This window comes from Accipiter gentilis, chromosome 14, assembly GCF_929443795.1.
Source record: "Accipiter gentilis chromosome 14, bAccGen1.1, whole genome shotgun sequence".
NCBI lineage: Eukaryota > Metazoa > Chordata > Aves > Accipitriformes > Accipitridae > Astur > Astur gentilis.
The window spans coordinates 31752949-31769759 of NC_064893.1; the positions used below are offsets into that span (position 1 = coordinate 31752949).

Here is a 16811-nt window from a genome sequence, read left to right on the forward strand (position 1 = left end):
ATATATCCAGGCAGGAAAAAATATTTACGGGCCCCAAATGTACATGCCTGCTACATGATGATTCACACGTATAGGTAGAAACATGCAGTGTATGGGAATGCCTGTTGTATATAAAGGAAGTCTCAGCTAGCAAGTTTTGGAGTCCAGCTGCTGGATGCTTGGACAACACTAAATATTTTTGGTGTTGCATTGCTTTGTTGCTTGCTATCCTGCCTCGATAAAAGGAACCTGAGTGGCTGGAACCCACCTGAGTTTGTAGCTAAGAGGTCAAAATAGTAGGGAGACAGAGGAGTGATATCCCCCTTCTGCTGTTACAGCATCTGAATACTCAGAGTTTACAGTATTTTTCTCGTTGCCACTTGGAGGGCAGGAAATATCTCAGACTACGCTGCTGAGGGACTGAACCTCAGATCCACAAAGGTACTCCTTTGTAAGTTAGATGGCTAAATATTTTTAAAGATTAGAGCTTCCACAGCCAGTCAAGAAAACTTTAGCAAAACGGGGAACTGAAAACACTTTCCTGCGCACCGGGTTGGCACGGTAAACGCAAGACCAGCCTCCGGCTGTTATATAAACTGTGAAATGTAAGAGAGAATTGCAACCCAGAGAACACATTTCTCGATATGCCCCAAATTGATCTGGACTTTTGGTACACCATTGCACTTCTTAAACTTTCTGCATGTCTACACATTGTTGTTTTAATTTAATCCTGCGCATGAAGTTAAGCAGGGAAATAAAATCTCTCCTACCTGTGACGTTCATATCCACGATTAGACCTTGTTGCACGTGTTCCTGAATCAGCTGCAGGGTCCTTTCAAAGATCTCACCTGCCCTGGCTGTTTCAATGGTGTAGGGGTCCCGGGGGTAACGGAAGAGAGCCAGCAAGTCATTGGGGGTCTTGGGGCGTCTGTTTCAAGGAATTAGAAGTGATGCGGGAACATTAAAATAAATAGACTCTGTTCAGGGCAATGAGACTCTACAGGCAGCAAGAGTCAGGCTCTAAGCCTGGTCTGGTGCTTGACCCCCAAAACTAGTGCATAAGACCCATGCGGCTTGCCTGCATATTGCAGATGATTAAAGAAAGGATAATTTTTCCCCAGGAAAATACACATATTTAATTTCCTCAGCATCTCTTTTTTTTTTTTTTTTTTTTTTGCCATAGTAATTTATTTTTCACTTTTCAACAGCTGAAACCCAGAGGTTTTGGGCTTAATACAAACTATCTTTTCAATAAAAATGTATATTGGGGTGGAAGAGGAAGGAACTACCATTCACTCGAGAAGTCATTTTTCACTGAGGAAATGGTTAGAATATTATATTATTACTTCTGTTCACCCTACACAAAGTCAGTTGCATTTATAAAATGACTATGCCGATTATTTTCTTTTCTATGCACTGTCTCTGGAGGCAACTCCAGCTGACAAAATATATGTTGCAGATATAAGTGACATTAAGAGGCGATAGTCGTGTACCAGATTCTTCCAGAATCCCAAATGCCTGTTATGAAGCTCTATCACATCCCTACATCCTACATGGAGGAGCTTCAACCTCCGACACTCAAAACAATACCGTAGCTTTCATTTGCAGATTGTCAACAACAAAATGAGATTTGAGAAAGCTTCATTCATTGTCGTCTTTTATCTCTTTTCTCTTTCAAGTCTCAGATGGTGGCACTTCACGCACTTACTTGCTAAACAGCTCAGTGCGTGTTGAATTGATGGCGTGGTCCACGCTGCTGATGGCTTCCCGTATCGATGTGGCTACAAACGTGTCGCCGCTCCGACCGACATCCGTGGCTTTCCAAAGCAGAAAGAAAAACAAAATATCCTAAATTCATGTCGATTTTAAATTGCTTTCAAGCTCAAGGAAATCTGTGTATCAGTACAAGCCCCGTCGTTACTCCACTGCAGGTCAAACTGCGTTTCCATTTGCAACATAAACATAATGAATTTATTTTTTTAAACAGATATTCTGAAGAAGAAATTAACTGCCCGAAGGTGATTTTTTCAGGAGATGGCTGTGGAACACGTAGTCAGAGTTTGCTCCTGTACAGCTTTGCAAATAAATGCCTGTTTTGGTTGGTGGTTAAACTGGAAAAAGAAAATGTAAAAATCACAGTGGGTTAACCCAACAGAATGTATTTAATTCCCACAAAGGAAACTTCTAAAAGTCATGAAATTCATTTGAATGTATTGCTCATATATTAATTTTCCATTCGTGGAACACTTCTAATTCAGTTCAAATTTAGTGTTAACACATCAGATACATCATTTTAAATCAAAAAAAGGAAGGTGTTGTTTGAATACCTTCAGAAGTAAACACACGTATTCTTAAAAATTACTACAGAATGCATTTCTTAAGCCAGGGCCCTTGTCATGTCTGTACAAACCCGTTCCCATTTGGCTACCGGTGTATGCAATAGCCCGCTGGAAAATGAGATATCACTCAAGAATAAATCACAGAAATTATTTTAGGAATAATTTCAGACAACAAAGAGATTTCAGATTATTCTCAGCTCCTTGCATACAATCCCTGTATAGAAAATGATACTAAATTCATCTAATAAGCTACACACTATCCATGCTGGTTACTCCTGCGTGCTTGAGGAATAGCTCCTTACTTATATTTTTAACCTTATTGCTTGCCTTTGATTTTTTTTTCCTTGCCAGTTCTTCCTTATCCTCTAAGAAGTACAATTTCCACTCTTGACCTCTGGTTTGACTAGCAGAGGAGCGCTATTCCTCTTTATTCATTACAGCTTCCCTAATGCACGGAGCAGTAGCTTGAAAACGAGCGACTTATTTCCCATCCCCAAGGGTCTGAGCAAACGTTTAAAACCCTGTATTTGCAGCGACAATGTTGTTCTCCTTCTCCCTCCCCTGGCGTGCGAGGTTACGGTCAGACGATGACTTGTGAGCGTGTTGGCACATTTTAATAAGTTTCTCCCTCTCAGCAGAGGCCGTAACTACACGCACGCCGACAGCTCGGCTTGCAGGAGGCGGTTTAAGACAACACCTTTGGCTTTGCAGGGAGCAATTGCAGCTCAGCTGAGAAAACAGCGAGGAGCAGCTGGGAGGTGCGTGGGCTTTCACAACCGAGCGACTCCGATCACGCCTGCGAGGGACCTGTCTGCAAAGAAGCTAAAGAAATAACAGAGTTATCCGTTCAAAGTGTAGGCGTCAACACAGCATAGCCCTTCCTCACACGAGAGCAAGAGAAGACTCGCGAGGACCGCAGGAGGTACCCTACCAGTGATGGTGAGCTGCATAGCGCTGGAGGTGAAGCCAAAGGGGTTTCTGGCTATGCACTCGTATCTGCCCTGGTCAGCCACGCCGAGGTCTTGAATGGAAAGGGTCCCGTCTTGGCTTACGTGGAACTTGCCGCTCTCTGTGATCTGGATACCCTCCTGTTGTACCATCAAAAGGCAGAAGACGTGTCAGGGTATGGAAAGCTTCCCATCAGCCCAGCCTTCAGCCTATTCAGCAAACCCGCAGACGGATGCAATGAACTAACGTGGCCACCAGATGTTAGCATTGCTCTTCCAAAGAAACCGGAAAGCTATCCAAGGACATCTGGTCCTGCCTGGACCCCCAGCAAGTTCCTTCTGGACCTCCTCCTGGACCATCTCCAGGCACTCACTGCAGGGCACAGACAACCCACCCATTTCTCGGCACTTCTTACAGACCGGCTGGCTGGAGCGAGCGCTGTGCCCTGATGCTGTCGCAGAAGTTTCATGGCAGATAAAGTAAGTCCAAATGTCTTCAGTTTGGGGACAACCTGAAACTGATGGATTTTTGCTGGCCTCGAACTGCAGATACCAGCTTTTGCTGGCTCTGGGCAGCATCGCTGATCAAAATGCTGCCAGCAGCAGCACACTCAAACCCAACCTTTCAACCTGGCTGGTAGCAGAAGTGGCTTCAGGTTTTACTTTTTTATTCACCTCTTTCTTACCATCTTTCTGCTGCCCTGCCCCAGGCTAATGCTTACTCTGCTGCCCTCCCACCAGGCTCTTTTCTTCTGCTCCTACTGTTGGCTGGAGCCCACCTCCCATGAGACCTCCGCAGGGTAACTGAGGCTCAAGCATTTTCCCCTCTAATTTGTTCCGTGCCCGACTGTGCTCAAAGGCAGGGCAGGTCCCACTGAAGGTCACAGGTAGTACAGCACAGCAGGAAAAAGTCTGAAGAGCTTCAACTAATAAATTCTTGAAAAAAGCAGCCAGGCTGCAGTGTGATTTTGAGGGATTGTGGCTTTGCCCCATCAAAGCTGGAGCCAACCGGCAACATCCAGTTCCACCACTGGGAATCCTGGAAATAAGGGCAAACTACTTAGAAAGAAAAAAAAAAAAAATAAAAAAATAAAATAAAATCCGTTTTTTCCAGGAATAGCCAATCAAGCATTTCTAACATCCTGGAAGGTCACTGGCTTCGAGTTACTCATTTGGAAGGAAGAACAAGAAAAAACAGGAATGTGGATTGCAAGGCTTCGAGCCTCAGAAAGAGCACTGTTCTTTCAGACCATTAAAAACCCCAAATCAGTGGAAACGTTGGTCCTTAAATTTTCATCAAAGACAATTTCTTCCATGTGCATTGCAGCAACTGATTTAACTAGTTGAGCTGGGAGAGGCATTTAACGAGAGAGTTGTTTAACGCCCCCACGGAGGAGCGTTCCTGCTTGCCGGTGACTGTCGAGTACATGAAATCATCTCTTACTTTGACCCAGGTTATGGTGGGCCGGGGATCTCCTTGGGCAGTGCAGGTAATGGCAACGTCCTGGCCTGTCTCTGCCACCACGTCTTGGGGGGGATGAAGGAACACGGGTATCACTGTGCAACACGGGGGAAAAAAAGTCACAAGTGCAAGAAATGCATCAAAGAAAACAGAGAAATCTGTGTGCAAACCATCTCCATGCAGGCAAACCAGGGCTGCTGCGCTCTTTCTGCTGTTGCAAGGGCTCTTCAAAGGGGTGTCAGTTTACCCGTGCTCTCTGTCTCTCTACCAAGTCCTCTGTAATTTACATTCATTATTTTCTGCTCCTGTGTGTCTCTGTAACTGTGGGGCAATTACATAGGAATGTGCTGGGTTCTCCGTCCTTTAAAATCGTTAATTCAAAGGCTTTCTAGAAAAGATGCTCTAGCTGAAACAAGGATCGTGAATTGATTCAGGAGTTATCGGATGAGGCTCTCTGGCAAGTGTTAGTCAGGTCAGATTAAATAATTATATTGATCTTGCTGGTCTTAAAATATTCGGTGAATTCTGTGCTTGAAGCACCACTAATTTCATGTTTCTAGATAGTTGCCTTCCCTCCAGTCTACCATTAGTAAAATTCTGCCATGTTTATGAACAAGCAGGGATGTTTGCTTATTTAGAATGATTATGTACATGGGAACAAAAAAGAAAATTAAAATATGAAAGCATTCCTGTGTCACTTGTATTTTACAGAGGCTTGATTGTAGAATACCTAAATTTAGGTTGAACCTACGACCTGGTTGCTGATGTTTAAGACAAATGTGTCCAGAGCCAGAGTTAAATCTTCCTGAGAAGGCATCATTTTGTTTTGCAGAATATTTCATTTTAAAAAGAATCTTACAATTCATTCTGTAGGAAAGCCAAAATTAAAAAATAGGAAAAAAACCCACTAAGAATTTAATTAATATATTTTTTTGTAAATTATCCAACAAAAATCCTTTGTTTCCTTTCCCAAAATCATTTTCTTAACGACAACTCCCCAACATATTAAAGGGCCCCATTTTTCACTCAAACCGGTCAGATATCAGAGCTCATCTGATGGCTGTTAAAGGTCATTTCTGATCACATAACCTTGCCCTAGTGTTTATTTGTGCAGATGCCAAACAATACCATCCCATTCCCTGGCCACACCAGATGACTTTCATTCCCACGGTTATATTTTTCTGGACTACCAGATAAATTTTCAAGGAACACTGAAGCAGCTTCTTCCAATTTACAAATCTTGGCCCTCTGGAAACCTCTTTAACGTTTCCCATCAACTGATGGAGCTCTCAGGGCTAGATGTCTGCTCCCAGGCAAAAGCAAAATCCCATCCCATAGGAACCAGGGCAATTCCCTGCCTTGTCAGACAGTGTGTTATATACTGTAACATTAAATTAATAAACCCATTTGCCAGCCCTTATTTCCCGCAGCCTCACCAGCTTACCTCGTGGGGTCACCGACAGCTGTACCGGGAGGGTCCTCACTCCGATGGCACTGATGGCATGGCATTCGTACTGGCCTTGGTCATGCAAAGCAACCCTCATCACCCGCAGGGTACCCGTGGAGAGGATGCTGTGCCTCCGGTCATTCGGCAGTGGCCCACCTGGACAAACAAGCAGTGCGATTTGTTAATTGCCTGCGAGATTTCTCTGCCCATCACCGGAGGTATCTGTGTGACGGTTAAAAATTTTATTTCCTTCCCAACATGACATCAGCCACCCTGAAATACCATCTTTATCTTGCTAAGTGAGGAACAGGACAGTTGCTGCTCTTCTCACACCCAGGATTATGACTGAGTTGTCTTGTCTTAGCAACTGGAAAGGAGCTGGTACCCTTTTTCTTTCCTCCTAAGTCTTTCCTTAATGCAAACTGCAGATTTAGTGACACCTGATGGAGAGCAAATCTGTGTTTAATTATCCAAACGGGCTGTTCAATCAAATAAATGGAAAAATTTAGCATTGTCTCTTTAAATTTGTTGCTTTGATTTTCTTTGGTTTGGAAACTATGTTGTTTCAATAGTCCCTCTATTTAAGGAGAAAAATTGAAAATTAAAATGCCTTACCAAACCCAAACAAAATTATTAGAACTTCTCAGTTTAGCAACTATTTTTTTTTAATATTCCATTTTCCTCCAAATAAGAGCTCTCTTTATTCATCCCAAATACCAAAAAGAATCTGAATCCTCCCCACACTGTCAAAAGTGGCTTTGGGATGAGAGATGCTCCATCACTTCTCCTCCTCTTGTCTTGTTCTTAGCGTGCTTTCCGTGAAAGCACTGTAAAGCCTGGCTGATCTTTGGATTGCCGAGTGACCTAGCAAACCTGGTTACAAAGCAGTTATTAACCTTACTTCTTGTCACTGTGCTCCTTTCCACATCTCTAAGAGATGCCTTCTGAAATCTGGGCAGTGGAGGAAAACAGGTTAAAGGAGATGGAGAACATGCTGGTGGAGGAGAATTTCAGCTGGTCTTTCTTAACTCCGCATCAGGGCTATTGCAGTGGAAGCTGGAATACAATAGCCATGAATTCTCCACAGCACTAAACCATTAATTATGGCTTGTGAAGCATAAGGAAAAGTTGGAGGGCCTCTGGGCCAAGTGTTATTGGCTTCTGTCCCAGAAAGTGCTGGATGGGATCAGTTCAGTGGAGCCAGCACTAACAACCACCCGAGACTTTAAAAGTTCACCACCACCTGTTGGCCCAAAGTGTTTTTTCCTAACCTAACAGAAACTTCAGAGGTGTGTCAGTGGTGAACGGTGCTCTTCTGCACCGTGCTCCCCGAGAGGACCAAATCAATGACAGTGATGCAGAGCCGGTACACGGTGATATCCACTGACTTGGAGTGTCCAGACCTTCCCTTTTCAAAGGCGGCAGGAGGAAGCTCGAGGCTGTCCGCGGGTTTCATGCTGATGAAAACCAGCACACTCCTTCCTTCTGACACGATGACTCAGTGGGTCAAAGACCTACGAGGCTCCCTCCTCAGTGCTTAACATCGTTCTTGCTGATCTACAACACACCTCCTAGTGTGACTAGGTCTGTGCTGATCACCGTCCGTCCACTGTCACCACTGCAAGTCATCACCCTGGACCATCAGCTCAGCTGTCCTCACCCACATCCCGTGGATGATGGCATGGGAGAGAAAGAAATCGTGAGTCAAGTGAGGCAGTACCTGCCCTCGTCCAGGCAATCACGGGTGGAGGATGACCCTCAGCAGAGCACGGGAAATCCACGCTTTGTCCCTCAGTTACTGTCTGATCAGTGGGAATGAGGAGAAACCTGGGAGAATCTGGAGAGGAAAGCAATGACTGAGCAGCAGGAAAAACTCAGGCAGCAAGCTCAGGTTAATTCTCAGTTCATGGGAGCAGAACCAGCCACAGGGCTTAAATACAGCCCCCTGACTGAACACTGCATCCCAGAAATGTCGTCAGCCTGGGACTCCTCACCTTGCACTATGATCCTTGCCGTCGCCTGGACGGATCCCTCGGTGTTGCTGGCATTGCAGTTGTACTGGCCCTGGTCCGAGAAAGTGACGTTCTGAATGAAGAGTCCTCCAGAGCTGGTGATAGCGAAACGGGAATCCTGTGGTAAAGGAGAGCCTGTGCCAAGGGTCCAGCTGATGCGGGGGTGGGGGTGCCCAGAGACCCCACACTCCAAGGTGACGCTTTCCCCAATCAGCACTTCAGTGTTCTGCGGCTGGATCACAAAAGTGGGCTTGGCTGGAAGGAAACGAGTGCTTCAGAAACCAGCAGCTCTGCTGTCTGCTCAGTTATGGGCAGAAATTGCTGGGACTCCTCACACAACCCAGCTAGCAATCACCTGGCTCTTCCCTGACCTCCAAATCCTCACCACGAGCAATTCCCCCAGTGCTACTTCTTCCTACCACCTCCTCCCTCCCAGTCACTTAGCACTGGAGCATCCCCACTCCCGCGTCCCCTTCAGCTTTGATACCTCTGGGCTGCAGAATTCATCCCAGCCTCCAGACTCCTTCCCCAGCCCCAAATTCCCTCTAAACCCCCAGATTCCCACTCCTGTGAAGGAACCCCCTAAAGTTCAGACCACGCTACGCTGTTAGCCGCTCTCTTCCCCAGCACACCAAGAACATCTTGGCACGTACAAAGCTGAGACTGAGTCTGACTTAGCTCCACTCCCAGCCCCAAGCCTTCAAGGGATGCACAAGGCTCAATTACATGGGGTGCCAAAATAGCGCAGCACGACTTCTTGTGTCTTGACCTCGCCAGCTATGTTCTTGGCCATGCACTGGTAGACGCCTTTGTCCGACTCCTTGGTATTCTGGATCATCAAGGTACCGTCTTGCAACAGGTTCAGGCGGTTGTCGTCTTTCATATCAATCTCATTACTGAAAACCAGACACAAACAGGCAAAATCTCAAAGGAGTAAGGCTGGTGGTCTTGCCCCGAGCTGCTGGAGGAGCGGTGGGGCTTCGCATGCATTGCAAGTTGGTGTTCCTTGGAGCTATTCTGAGACTTCATGAAATTTATAGCAAGAGTTATGATTTACAGCACTGCACTTCAGCTCCAGCTCTGATTTACTCCCTGGGTGAGCTACTTTTTCTCTCACCACTGATTACATACGACATTTACAGCCCATCGGGAGAGCATACTGTTCCCATGCAATAGCATCGTTGCTATTGTCAGGGCATCCGGGCCTGGAAAGCTTGTTCTCGTTATTTACTAAGTGTAAATATAATTATGAATTAATATTGTTACTGCATGCAGCCATTTCTATTAGTACGGGTTCAAAGGCCTCAGGGGGGCAAAAAAGCTCTGAGTAAGTCACCATGGGACCCCAACACAGCTTGGACTCCAACCCAACCCGAGAGCTGTGAAACATCTTCCTTCTTTCTACAATGACCTGCGACTCCTGGATCCCAGCCCGCGGCAGAAGGTCCCGCTGCTGCATCCCATTTGTCCCAGCATGAAGGAATCTTGGATGGCTGCAGACGATTGAAAGGGGAGAAGGGACCTCTCTCCCCCTAGGACAAAGGCTGAATCCACTATGCAAGCTAATATGCTTGCTGGGCATTTATTTAATTCCCCTGATGTCTCCTCACTCTAGTCGTATCTCGTTTGCGGAACATTTATTATCATTACCCCTCTTACAATGCTATCTTTGGGAGCCTGCCAGCATTTCCCTAACAAAACCTTCCTTCCAGGGGAACTTAACTCAGCCATAAACTTTTGCTCTGTGCTGAAACTCTGCCTGGTGGGGAGTTAGCTGAAGAAGCATACATTGATCATTTTTATTAATAACCAAGCCCTACTCAGGCTCCCACAGACAAGAAGCTCGTAAAGCAGCAAAGTAACTTCACTTCCACAGTGGGCGACTGCTTGAGCACGGAATATTTTATTGTGCAGCATTTCCCAGAAACGCATCAGCAACTAGCATAGCCGTATATTTTTTCAGCGTTGCTGTATAGAATGATAATCTATACACTGCTTTGCAGGGTCTGTCTTTCAGTGGAGCACAGTGATTTTTCCCTTTGAAAAAAAGCCATTCTCCCAGCACACTAGGCCTTTAGTGAGAAAAACCTAGAGACTAGAAGCATTTCAGCAGTTAATAAATGGCAAGCGTGGTGGCTTAGAGCAACACGAAATACTAATTTTATTCTTTTTCTGATCAAAAGACAATTGCTTTCAGCCTGCAGAGTACGTTTATGGGAAAGTTATAAGCTCTTGGAATCCATTACAAATGCAGATGAAATATTTCAAACGCAGATGAAAACACCACTTGGATTACGTGGTCACCAGAGAATGCTATTAAAAGAGAGGTAAATACAACCCATGGAATATCCATTCTTTTGGGTTTTTTGTTGGTTTTTTTTATGTTGCGTGAAACAGCTTTTGTAATTACAGGCACTAACTGAAGAGCTTGATGCTTAAAAAACCTTTGCTACCCCAGGGCTCATTGTGTGCCACTTACTTGTTGTGCAGCCAAATAATCGCAGGCTTTGGGTTGCCTTCTGCCCTGCAGGTGAAATAAACTGTGTTTCCCAAGAGGACGTCGACATCGTGGGGTTGTGAGGTTATGCGAGGCCTCTCTGCAAAAGACCGTTTTAACACAACCCAGTCTAGAGCAGCACAAAACCATCTACAGCCCAAACGGAGTGTAGTGGGTAACGCAACACCCATCTTGCAACCCCTGAGCAGGTAGGTACCAGCAGATCCTTAGGCACAACTCAGAGCCACCCCAGGACTTCTCACCAACATCAGCAAAAATGACGTCAGGGAGGGAACAGCATCATTCATCTGAGCCCACCAAAAGCCCTGGAGAATCAAAGTGGCTGTTTCTATCGCCAGTATGTTGGGGTCCCCGCACAGCCCTAGGCAGCACTGAGAAAAACCAGACCTGGCTGTACACTGGTTCACTATAGCTGCCCCAAAAGTTGGTCCCCATCTCCCCCAGAATAAGCGAAGTAGTCAGCGGCATCCTCACTTGGGTTATTTTTCTGCCCCTGGCAGCCTGCTGCTCTCAGCAACTGCCTGCTCCATCTGAACGTAGTGCCAGCTCTCTGCAAATCACACAGAGCCAGCTCTCTGCAAATCACGCTACTTCCCTTTCAACAGGATTTCATTCATTATGCCCCTAATTCATCAGCCGATCCCTATTCAGCCAAGCCTTTCACTATGCGCTTCACTTTAAGATGTACTCAAGCACTAAACAAGTTAAACATTTAAAGGATGTGCTAAAATAGGAAGGAATTTATGTACATGGTCTGGAGTGCTTGATCTCGATTCAGCAAAATACTTATCCATCTAACAATCTGTGTGCTCACCAGTAATCCAGTAAAACCAGCTGGATTATTCATAAGATTGAGAACCTTCTCCAGTGGAAAGTCTGTGCCCTTACTCCTTAGACCGCAACTTAATGGCTTGGCAACTTATCCCCAACGGCAACGCCAGGACCAAACCCACCGCAGCCCGTTGCTCCAAAACACTGACCCAGTGCAGATTTGCTCCGCCGGCTCACATCTGCTAAAAAGTGGTGGGTTAACTTGATGCCAGCAGGCTTCGTACTGACTCAGATATCAGCTGCCTGCATCATTAGAGCTTTACGCTGAATTATGCATCATTTGTCTTTCCCAGCTGGCACAATACCAGCGTAAAAGCCTAATGCCAGCAAAATCTTCCCACCAGGTGCTCTGGCTCATTTGACAGACATCCCACTGTGCGCCCATGCCTCAACCAGAACCAATTTACATTAACGGCTGTACCATGGCACCGGCTGTGTGTCGGGGACAGCTCGTTGTGCGCCACATCCACTTGTAGCGGGTCCCGCTCCATGTGTCCCCAGCTGCTTTCTCTAGACCCTTCCTATTCCCCCCTCCCTATTCCCCCCTCCCTTGAGGTTACAGACCCTTTTGTGCCAGTTCAACTCTTTGCGTGGCTGTGCCCTAAATTAAGCTGTGAAGTGGTCAAGATTTTGAAAAAAATAACAAAGTCATAGGAAAAAAAGCTGAATTCAAGGGAGAGCCCTTCAAAGTCCAGCTGATCTCACACATCTGGCACAGCCACGCACACAGCTGGACTGGCACATCCAGGAGGGATGCTAATAGCTGGCCTGGGTGAGTGGGAACATCTCAAACTGACTCCACCAGCGGTAAAGTATCAGGGAACCACAGCCAACACTTGTGCCATCCTCTGCTGATGCCTGCACTTAAAAGTCAGAGTTTTGTCTTTTTTCTATACGAAATATTTTACTTCAGAATTTTTCAGAACAAAACCTTCCATTTCAAAATGGCATTTTTCAGTGAGCAATTATCTAAATTTAAAGAATAACAGCTTAACAAATGCAATACACTACCACAGTCAAACAAAGCATTCAGCTATGTATCTACTATACGTTTGCTTAGGTTTTCAGTTGCGTTTCCAGCCATTGCAGCTGTCCCAGCGTTCCCCTTCTATTCAGCCTAACGCGGGACATTTCTTCTGGTTGCTGGTTTAGCCACCAACTGCAGCAGATCCTTTCCTGGCCCTACTCTATCTAAAAACCAAGATGACAACTGCCAGCCAAAAAAAGAGCTGTCTTCAACCCCCCCACGACTGTCAGTTTTTTCTGCATTATCCTGATAACTTGTGTGACCCCACAGGGACTTCCCCATTTCAGCAGTAAAAGGGAGGGAGAAAGCAGGATGCCAGGGTGGGAAAGAGGGAGGAAAAGGGGTGAAGGACACAATTCCCAGACCAAAGCCCAACTCCACGGGCTGAGGGTGGCCGGTGGAGGGGTTTGACCTCGCTCACCGCAGTTAAACTCCTGGGCGGTCAAGGTGATGATGGAGCGCCCGTGCAGGTCCCGAGGAGCCTCGCAGGTGGCGGCTGTCTGGATACTGCCCTGCTCGGCGTATTTCTTCAGCAGCTCAGCCAGCCACATCAAGTCGCAGTCGCAAAGCAAGGCGTTGGAGTCCAGCCGCCTGCAAGACCGAGGAAAAGGCTCATTGCCCAGCCTCTGACTGCTGCCTCCTTCTCCAGGACACGGGAGGGGAAGAGCAGTGAAGGATCACTTGGCTGGTTTTCCCTGCATTTGATTATATCCCAAATGAAAATTTGAGATATTTCATTCCCACAATGGTCATATAGGATGCTTAACCAAGTCAGAAGGATTTAGTTGAAAAACTAATGTCACCCATCACTCATTCCAGTTTCAAATGAAAATTAATCTGTTAAACTGGATTATGCATTTTTGGCTTAATTTGAGGCAAAGAGAGACACTGAAATACTGGATTTTCCCCCAGGATGGAGATTTCAACCTTTACTGAATTCTCTAAGAATGGCAGATAACACTGCCTCTGTTAGAGCTTTCCATTCTGTTTCACTCTTAGCTCCAAAAAACTCCCCCTTGATTTTAGTGTGCATCGGATCAATCTCTTTCTGTGACCAGCTGCTAGAGGTTGTAGCATTTCTGCAAACTAGAAGAACTTTTATTACTGCAACGTACTGTACGGAGCACCAGTGACCTCCCAGTGCACCCATGGTTTTCCCTCCGCTGACCTCATTCCTCTGTGCAGTGCTATGCATAAGGATAAATAAAGACTATAGGGGGATTAGTTTATGCCTCCTTCCCCACTGACAGTTTTACAATAGATGGGTCTGGGCCATCAGAAAAAAACATGGAAGAAAGGTCGAATGTTTTCAGGGACAAACATTTGAGAATGTGAGATTTCACACAAGGCCACGATAGAGCATTTTATAGACACCCCACCTTTTTCCTGACACGTACAGACAACATTTCACAAGTTATTCCCTGTTAAAGAAAAGCGAAGCATTTTACCTGCTTGCAGAAATCACAGAGGGCTGCAGTGAGAAACACATTATTTTCTTGCAGTTTAAAAGCATGGCAAAACACCAAAATTCTTGAGCTTTTGCTTTTTTCCCCCCAAAACGCATCATAGAACTTATTTCCAGAGATCATAAAAGACAAACAAAGCAAATCTCTGCAGGGTTTAAGCAAGCAAGTAAGCTTAAGAGACAGCCAGGTTATGTGGGAACAACACACCAGGGTATTCCTGCATAGGAGGAGAATCGTGCACCTGGGCACCCCTTGGAGTATTTTCACTCTGTAGAAAAAAAGCCTTTCCTTTTATGACTATGATTTTTCCTGCCATGTTAGATACTGATCTGAAGACATGATCAAGGTCATATGTGTGACCTGGAGTTCCTACATTTTTGAAAGATGTTTTATGGGTTCAAACTGTAGTGAGGACCTTCCAGGAATGTTCATTCCTGTGGCATTATTGAGCTGGAAGCAGATTATAGTTAGATTATAATTAGACACTAGCATGAAGAAACTACTAACTGGTTAAATCAGCCCTCATGTCCAATCAAAACTGTTTTATAAACTTAGCAGCGGCCTTAGAAGTGCAACAACTAAAAGCTTTGCCAACCAGGCACATTTTTCCTCAGGTCCTGGCCGTCTGATCAAAGATAAACAATTGCTCTTTGCAGGCAATGTTTTTTACTTACAGCCGTTTGAGGGATTCCAGTTGAGAGAATGTCCCTGGATGAATCCTGGAAATCTTGTTGTTGTGCAAGAATCTGCAGTGGGAGAACCCATGCCAAAACATTATTCAGTATTTGCACTACATGGATGATAACATCCCAGGTCAAAACTCAGTTTAAATACAAAGGCTACTCATCAAAACGGAGCTTAGTTTTTAAATTGACTGTGTTTGTTTCCATGAGCTATAGGGATTTCATTCATTTGCAAGTGCAATGCAATACACCAAAGCGGAGAGCGGGTGTGGACTGGAAATGGTGACTCAAGATGTGATGTAACAGGTTTAAACTGGAACCTTAACGTTAATCTGCTTCATGCGCTGCAAAGGGAGGAGAAAGGGCACGAAATCCCCACAGACTGGACCCACCCTATGCTTTCTGTGCCTGGGTCAGCTCCAGTTTAGAAGGCACCTTTTCTTTTCTCCCCTGCAGGAGATATAGCAATTTCATTGAAGTAAGGCTCCAGCAGAAGATGCTAGACAACTCGTGCCCTAGACTCAATGCAGTTATTAACCCAAATCCATGAGTAAGTCTAACTCAGATAACAACAGCCTAAGCCGGGCTTACCTCTGAACAAAGCCAACATAAATTGTCACTTCCCAAGTCTTAGCACACAGATAAGACTCCCCAGTTCTTAGAAAAAACAACCCCTGATTGGACTAAAATGCATCAGTGGGGACCAAGATGGGATAATTAACTCCCCATTTCCATAAGGGAGGGGGAAATTTACTTATGCCAGTTACATCTAAAACTCATAAGAGACCATTGATAAAAGATAGGAAGCAATATTCGTAGAGAGTGGAACAGGAAAGAAATACAAAAGGAGTACAGCTTGTGTGCAAATGTCTGCATACACACATGTACATGCAAGTTCAGCCTAGTTGCCCAGCTTGGAAGCTGACAAACCCTCCTCTAAAATTTAAATCCAGAATTTTTGTTGGATCAAATACAGCGACTGAGATCAGTCGTGGTGTACTGATCCAGGTCTGAATTTTCCTAAGGGTGTTTGGATACCATGATTTTATTTGCCTTGCGTGTACGGATATAAGGCACATTTCCATGCAGCATAGAAGGGGCTGGTGGTTTCACCATGGAGTGGGAACCACCGTGCTAACTTTTGTCATAGGGGCTACATCACTACTAGAAGTAATCCTGGGGAGCGAGAGACACAGGACTTCGTTTCCTAACTGCTTTCAAGAAGGACGCGTGTTTTTCTTGTTAGACTTTCTTCTGACTTTTTTCCTTTTCCACCCGCTTTTTTTTGTACACACTGCCCAACAGTGACTAATGTTGACCTTATGGCCAGAGTAAAATTTCAGTTGGCTTGGCCAGCAGTAGGGCTTTCTGCAGGTTTACCCCTACTTAAGTGGAAACGTGAACATAACACAACATGGGAAATTCCCTTCATATTCTCAGTAACCTTTCTGCTTGGCAAGTATGTAAAATCTCCTTCTTCAAGGAAGCTTCTTTTTGCATTTGCCTCCATATTGAAGATCACACTTCATGCTACTGAAACTGTTACACAAAAAGAAGGTTTTTTCCCCTTCTCCTCACCCCCTTACTCACAAGAAAAGTCCCATCTTTACTTACAGCCTTTCAAGTTTAGGCAGGTCACTAAAAGTCTCCGACTCCAGACTTTCCAGGTTGTTGAAATGCAGGTAGCTGTCACACAGAAAATCACAAAGGGCAGGCTTACAGATTGCAATTTAAAAGACAGAAGATATTTCCAGATCAATCCACCAATGCCCACCAGTTGGTCACCACACATCTCAGGGCAGATGTTGAGAAGCCAGCATCCACTTCAGTGCATCCACTTTCCACGGGCAAATGCAGTAGCCAATGCAGGCTTTTCCCTATCCTGTCAATTATTTCCTCTCTCTCTTAATAAACTAAAACACAGACAGAAAAGAGAACAGCTCTGCTCTTCCCTGAAGCCTAAGGCCACCACCATCACTCTGAATTGCCTGTTGCACTGTTAAGTGCCAGGATGAAACTGTTGCCCATGGAGAGCCAGCAGCAGCTGCTCCTATCCGAGCACCATATGGGAATTTTCCCTGCCTTTCCCCTAGTCCCCAA

The 16811-nt window shown here is 45.3% G+C and overlaps 1 protein-coding gene across 1 annotated transcript in view; it reads right to left on the bottom strand.

Moving 5' to 3' along the window:
• Positions 1–16811, bottom strand: part of LOC126045592 (peroxidasin homolog) — a 46252-nt gene that overhangs the window by 8289 nt on the left and 21152 nt on the right. Inside the window, exons 5-16 of the mRNA XM_049816951.1 lie at positions 16326–16397; positions 14703–14774; positions 12984–13153; positions 10666–10783; positions 8913–9082; positions 8169–8441; positions 7895–8011; positions 6172–6330; positions 4710–4822; positions 3250–3406; positions 1688–1796; positions 750–907 (exon numbers count right to left, since the gene is read on the bottom strand). Of these exons, the coding sequence (XP_049672908.1) occupies positions 750–907; positions 1688–1796; positions 3250–3406; positions 4710–4822; positions 6172–6330; positions 7895–8011; positions 8169–8441; positions 8913–9082; positions 10666–10783; positions 12984–13153; positions 14703–14774; positions 16326–16397 (1688 nt within the window). The remainder of the gene's footprint in view (positions 1–749; positions 908–1687; positions 1797–3249; positions 3407–4709; positions 4823–6171; positions 6331–7894; positions 8012–8168; positions 8442–8912; positions 9083–10665; positions 10784–12983; positions 13154–14702; positions 14775–16325; positions 16398–16811) is intronic.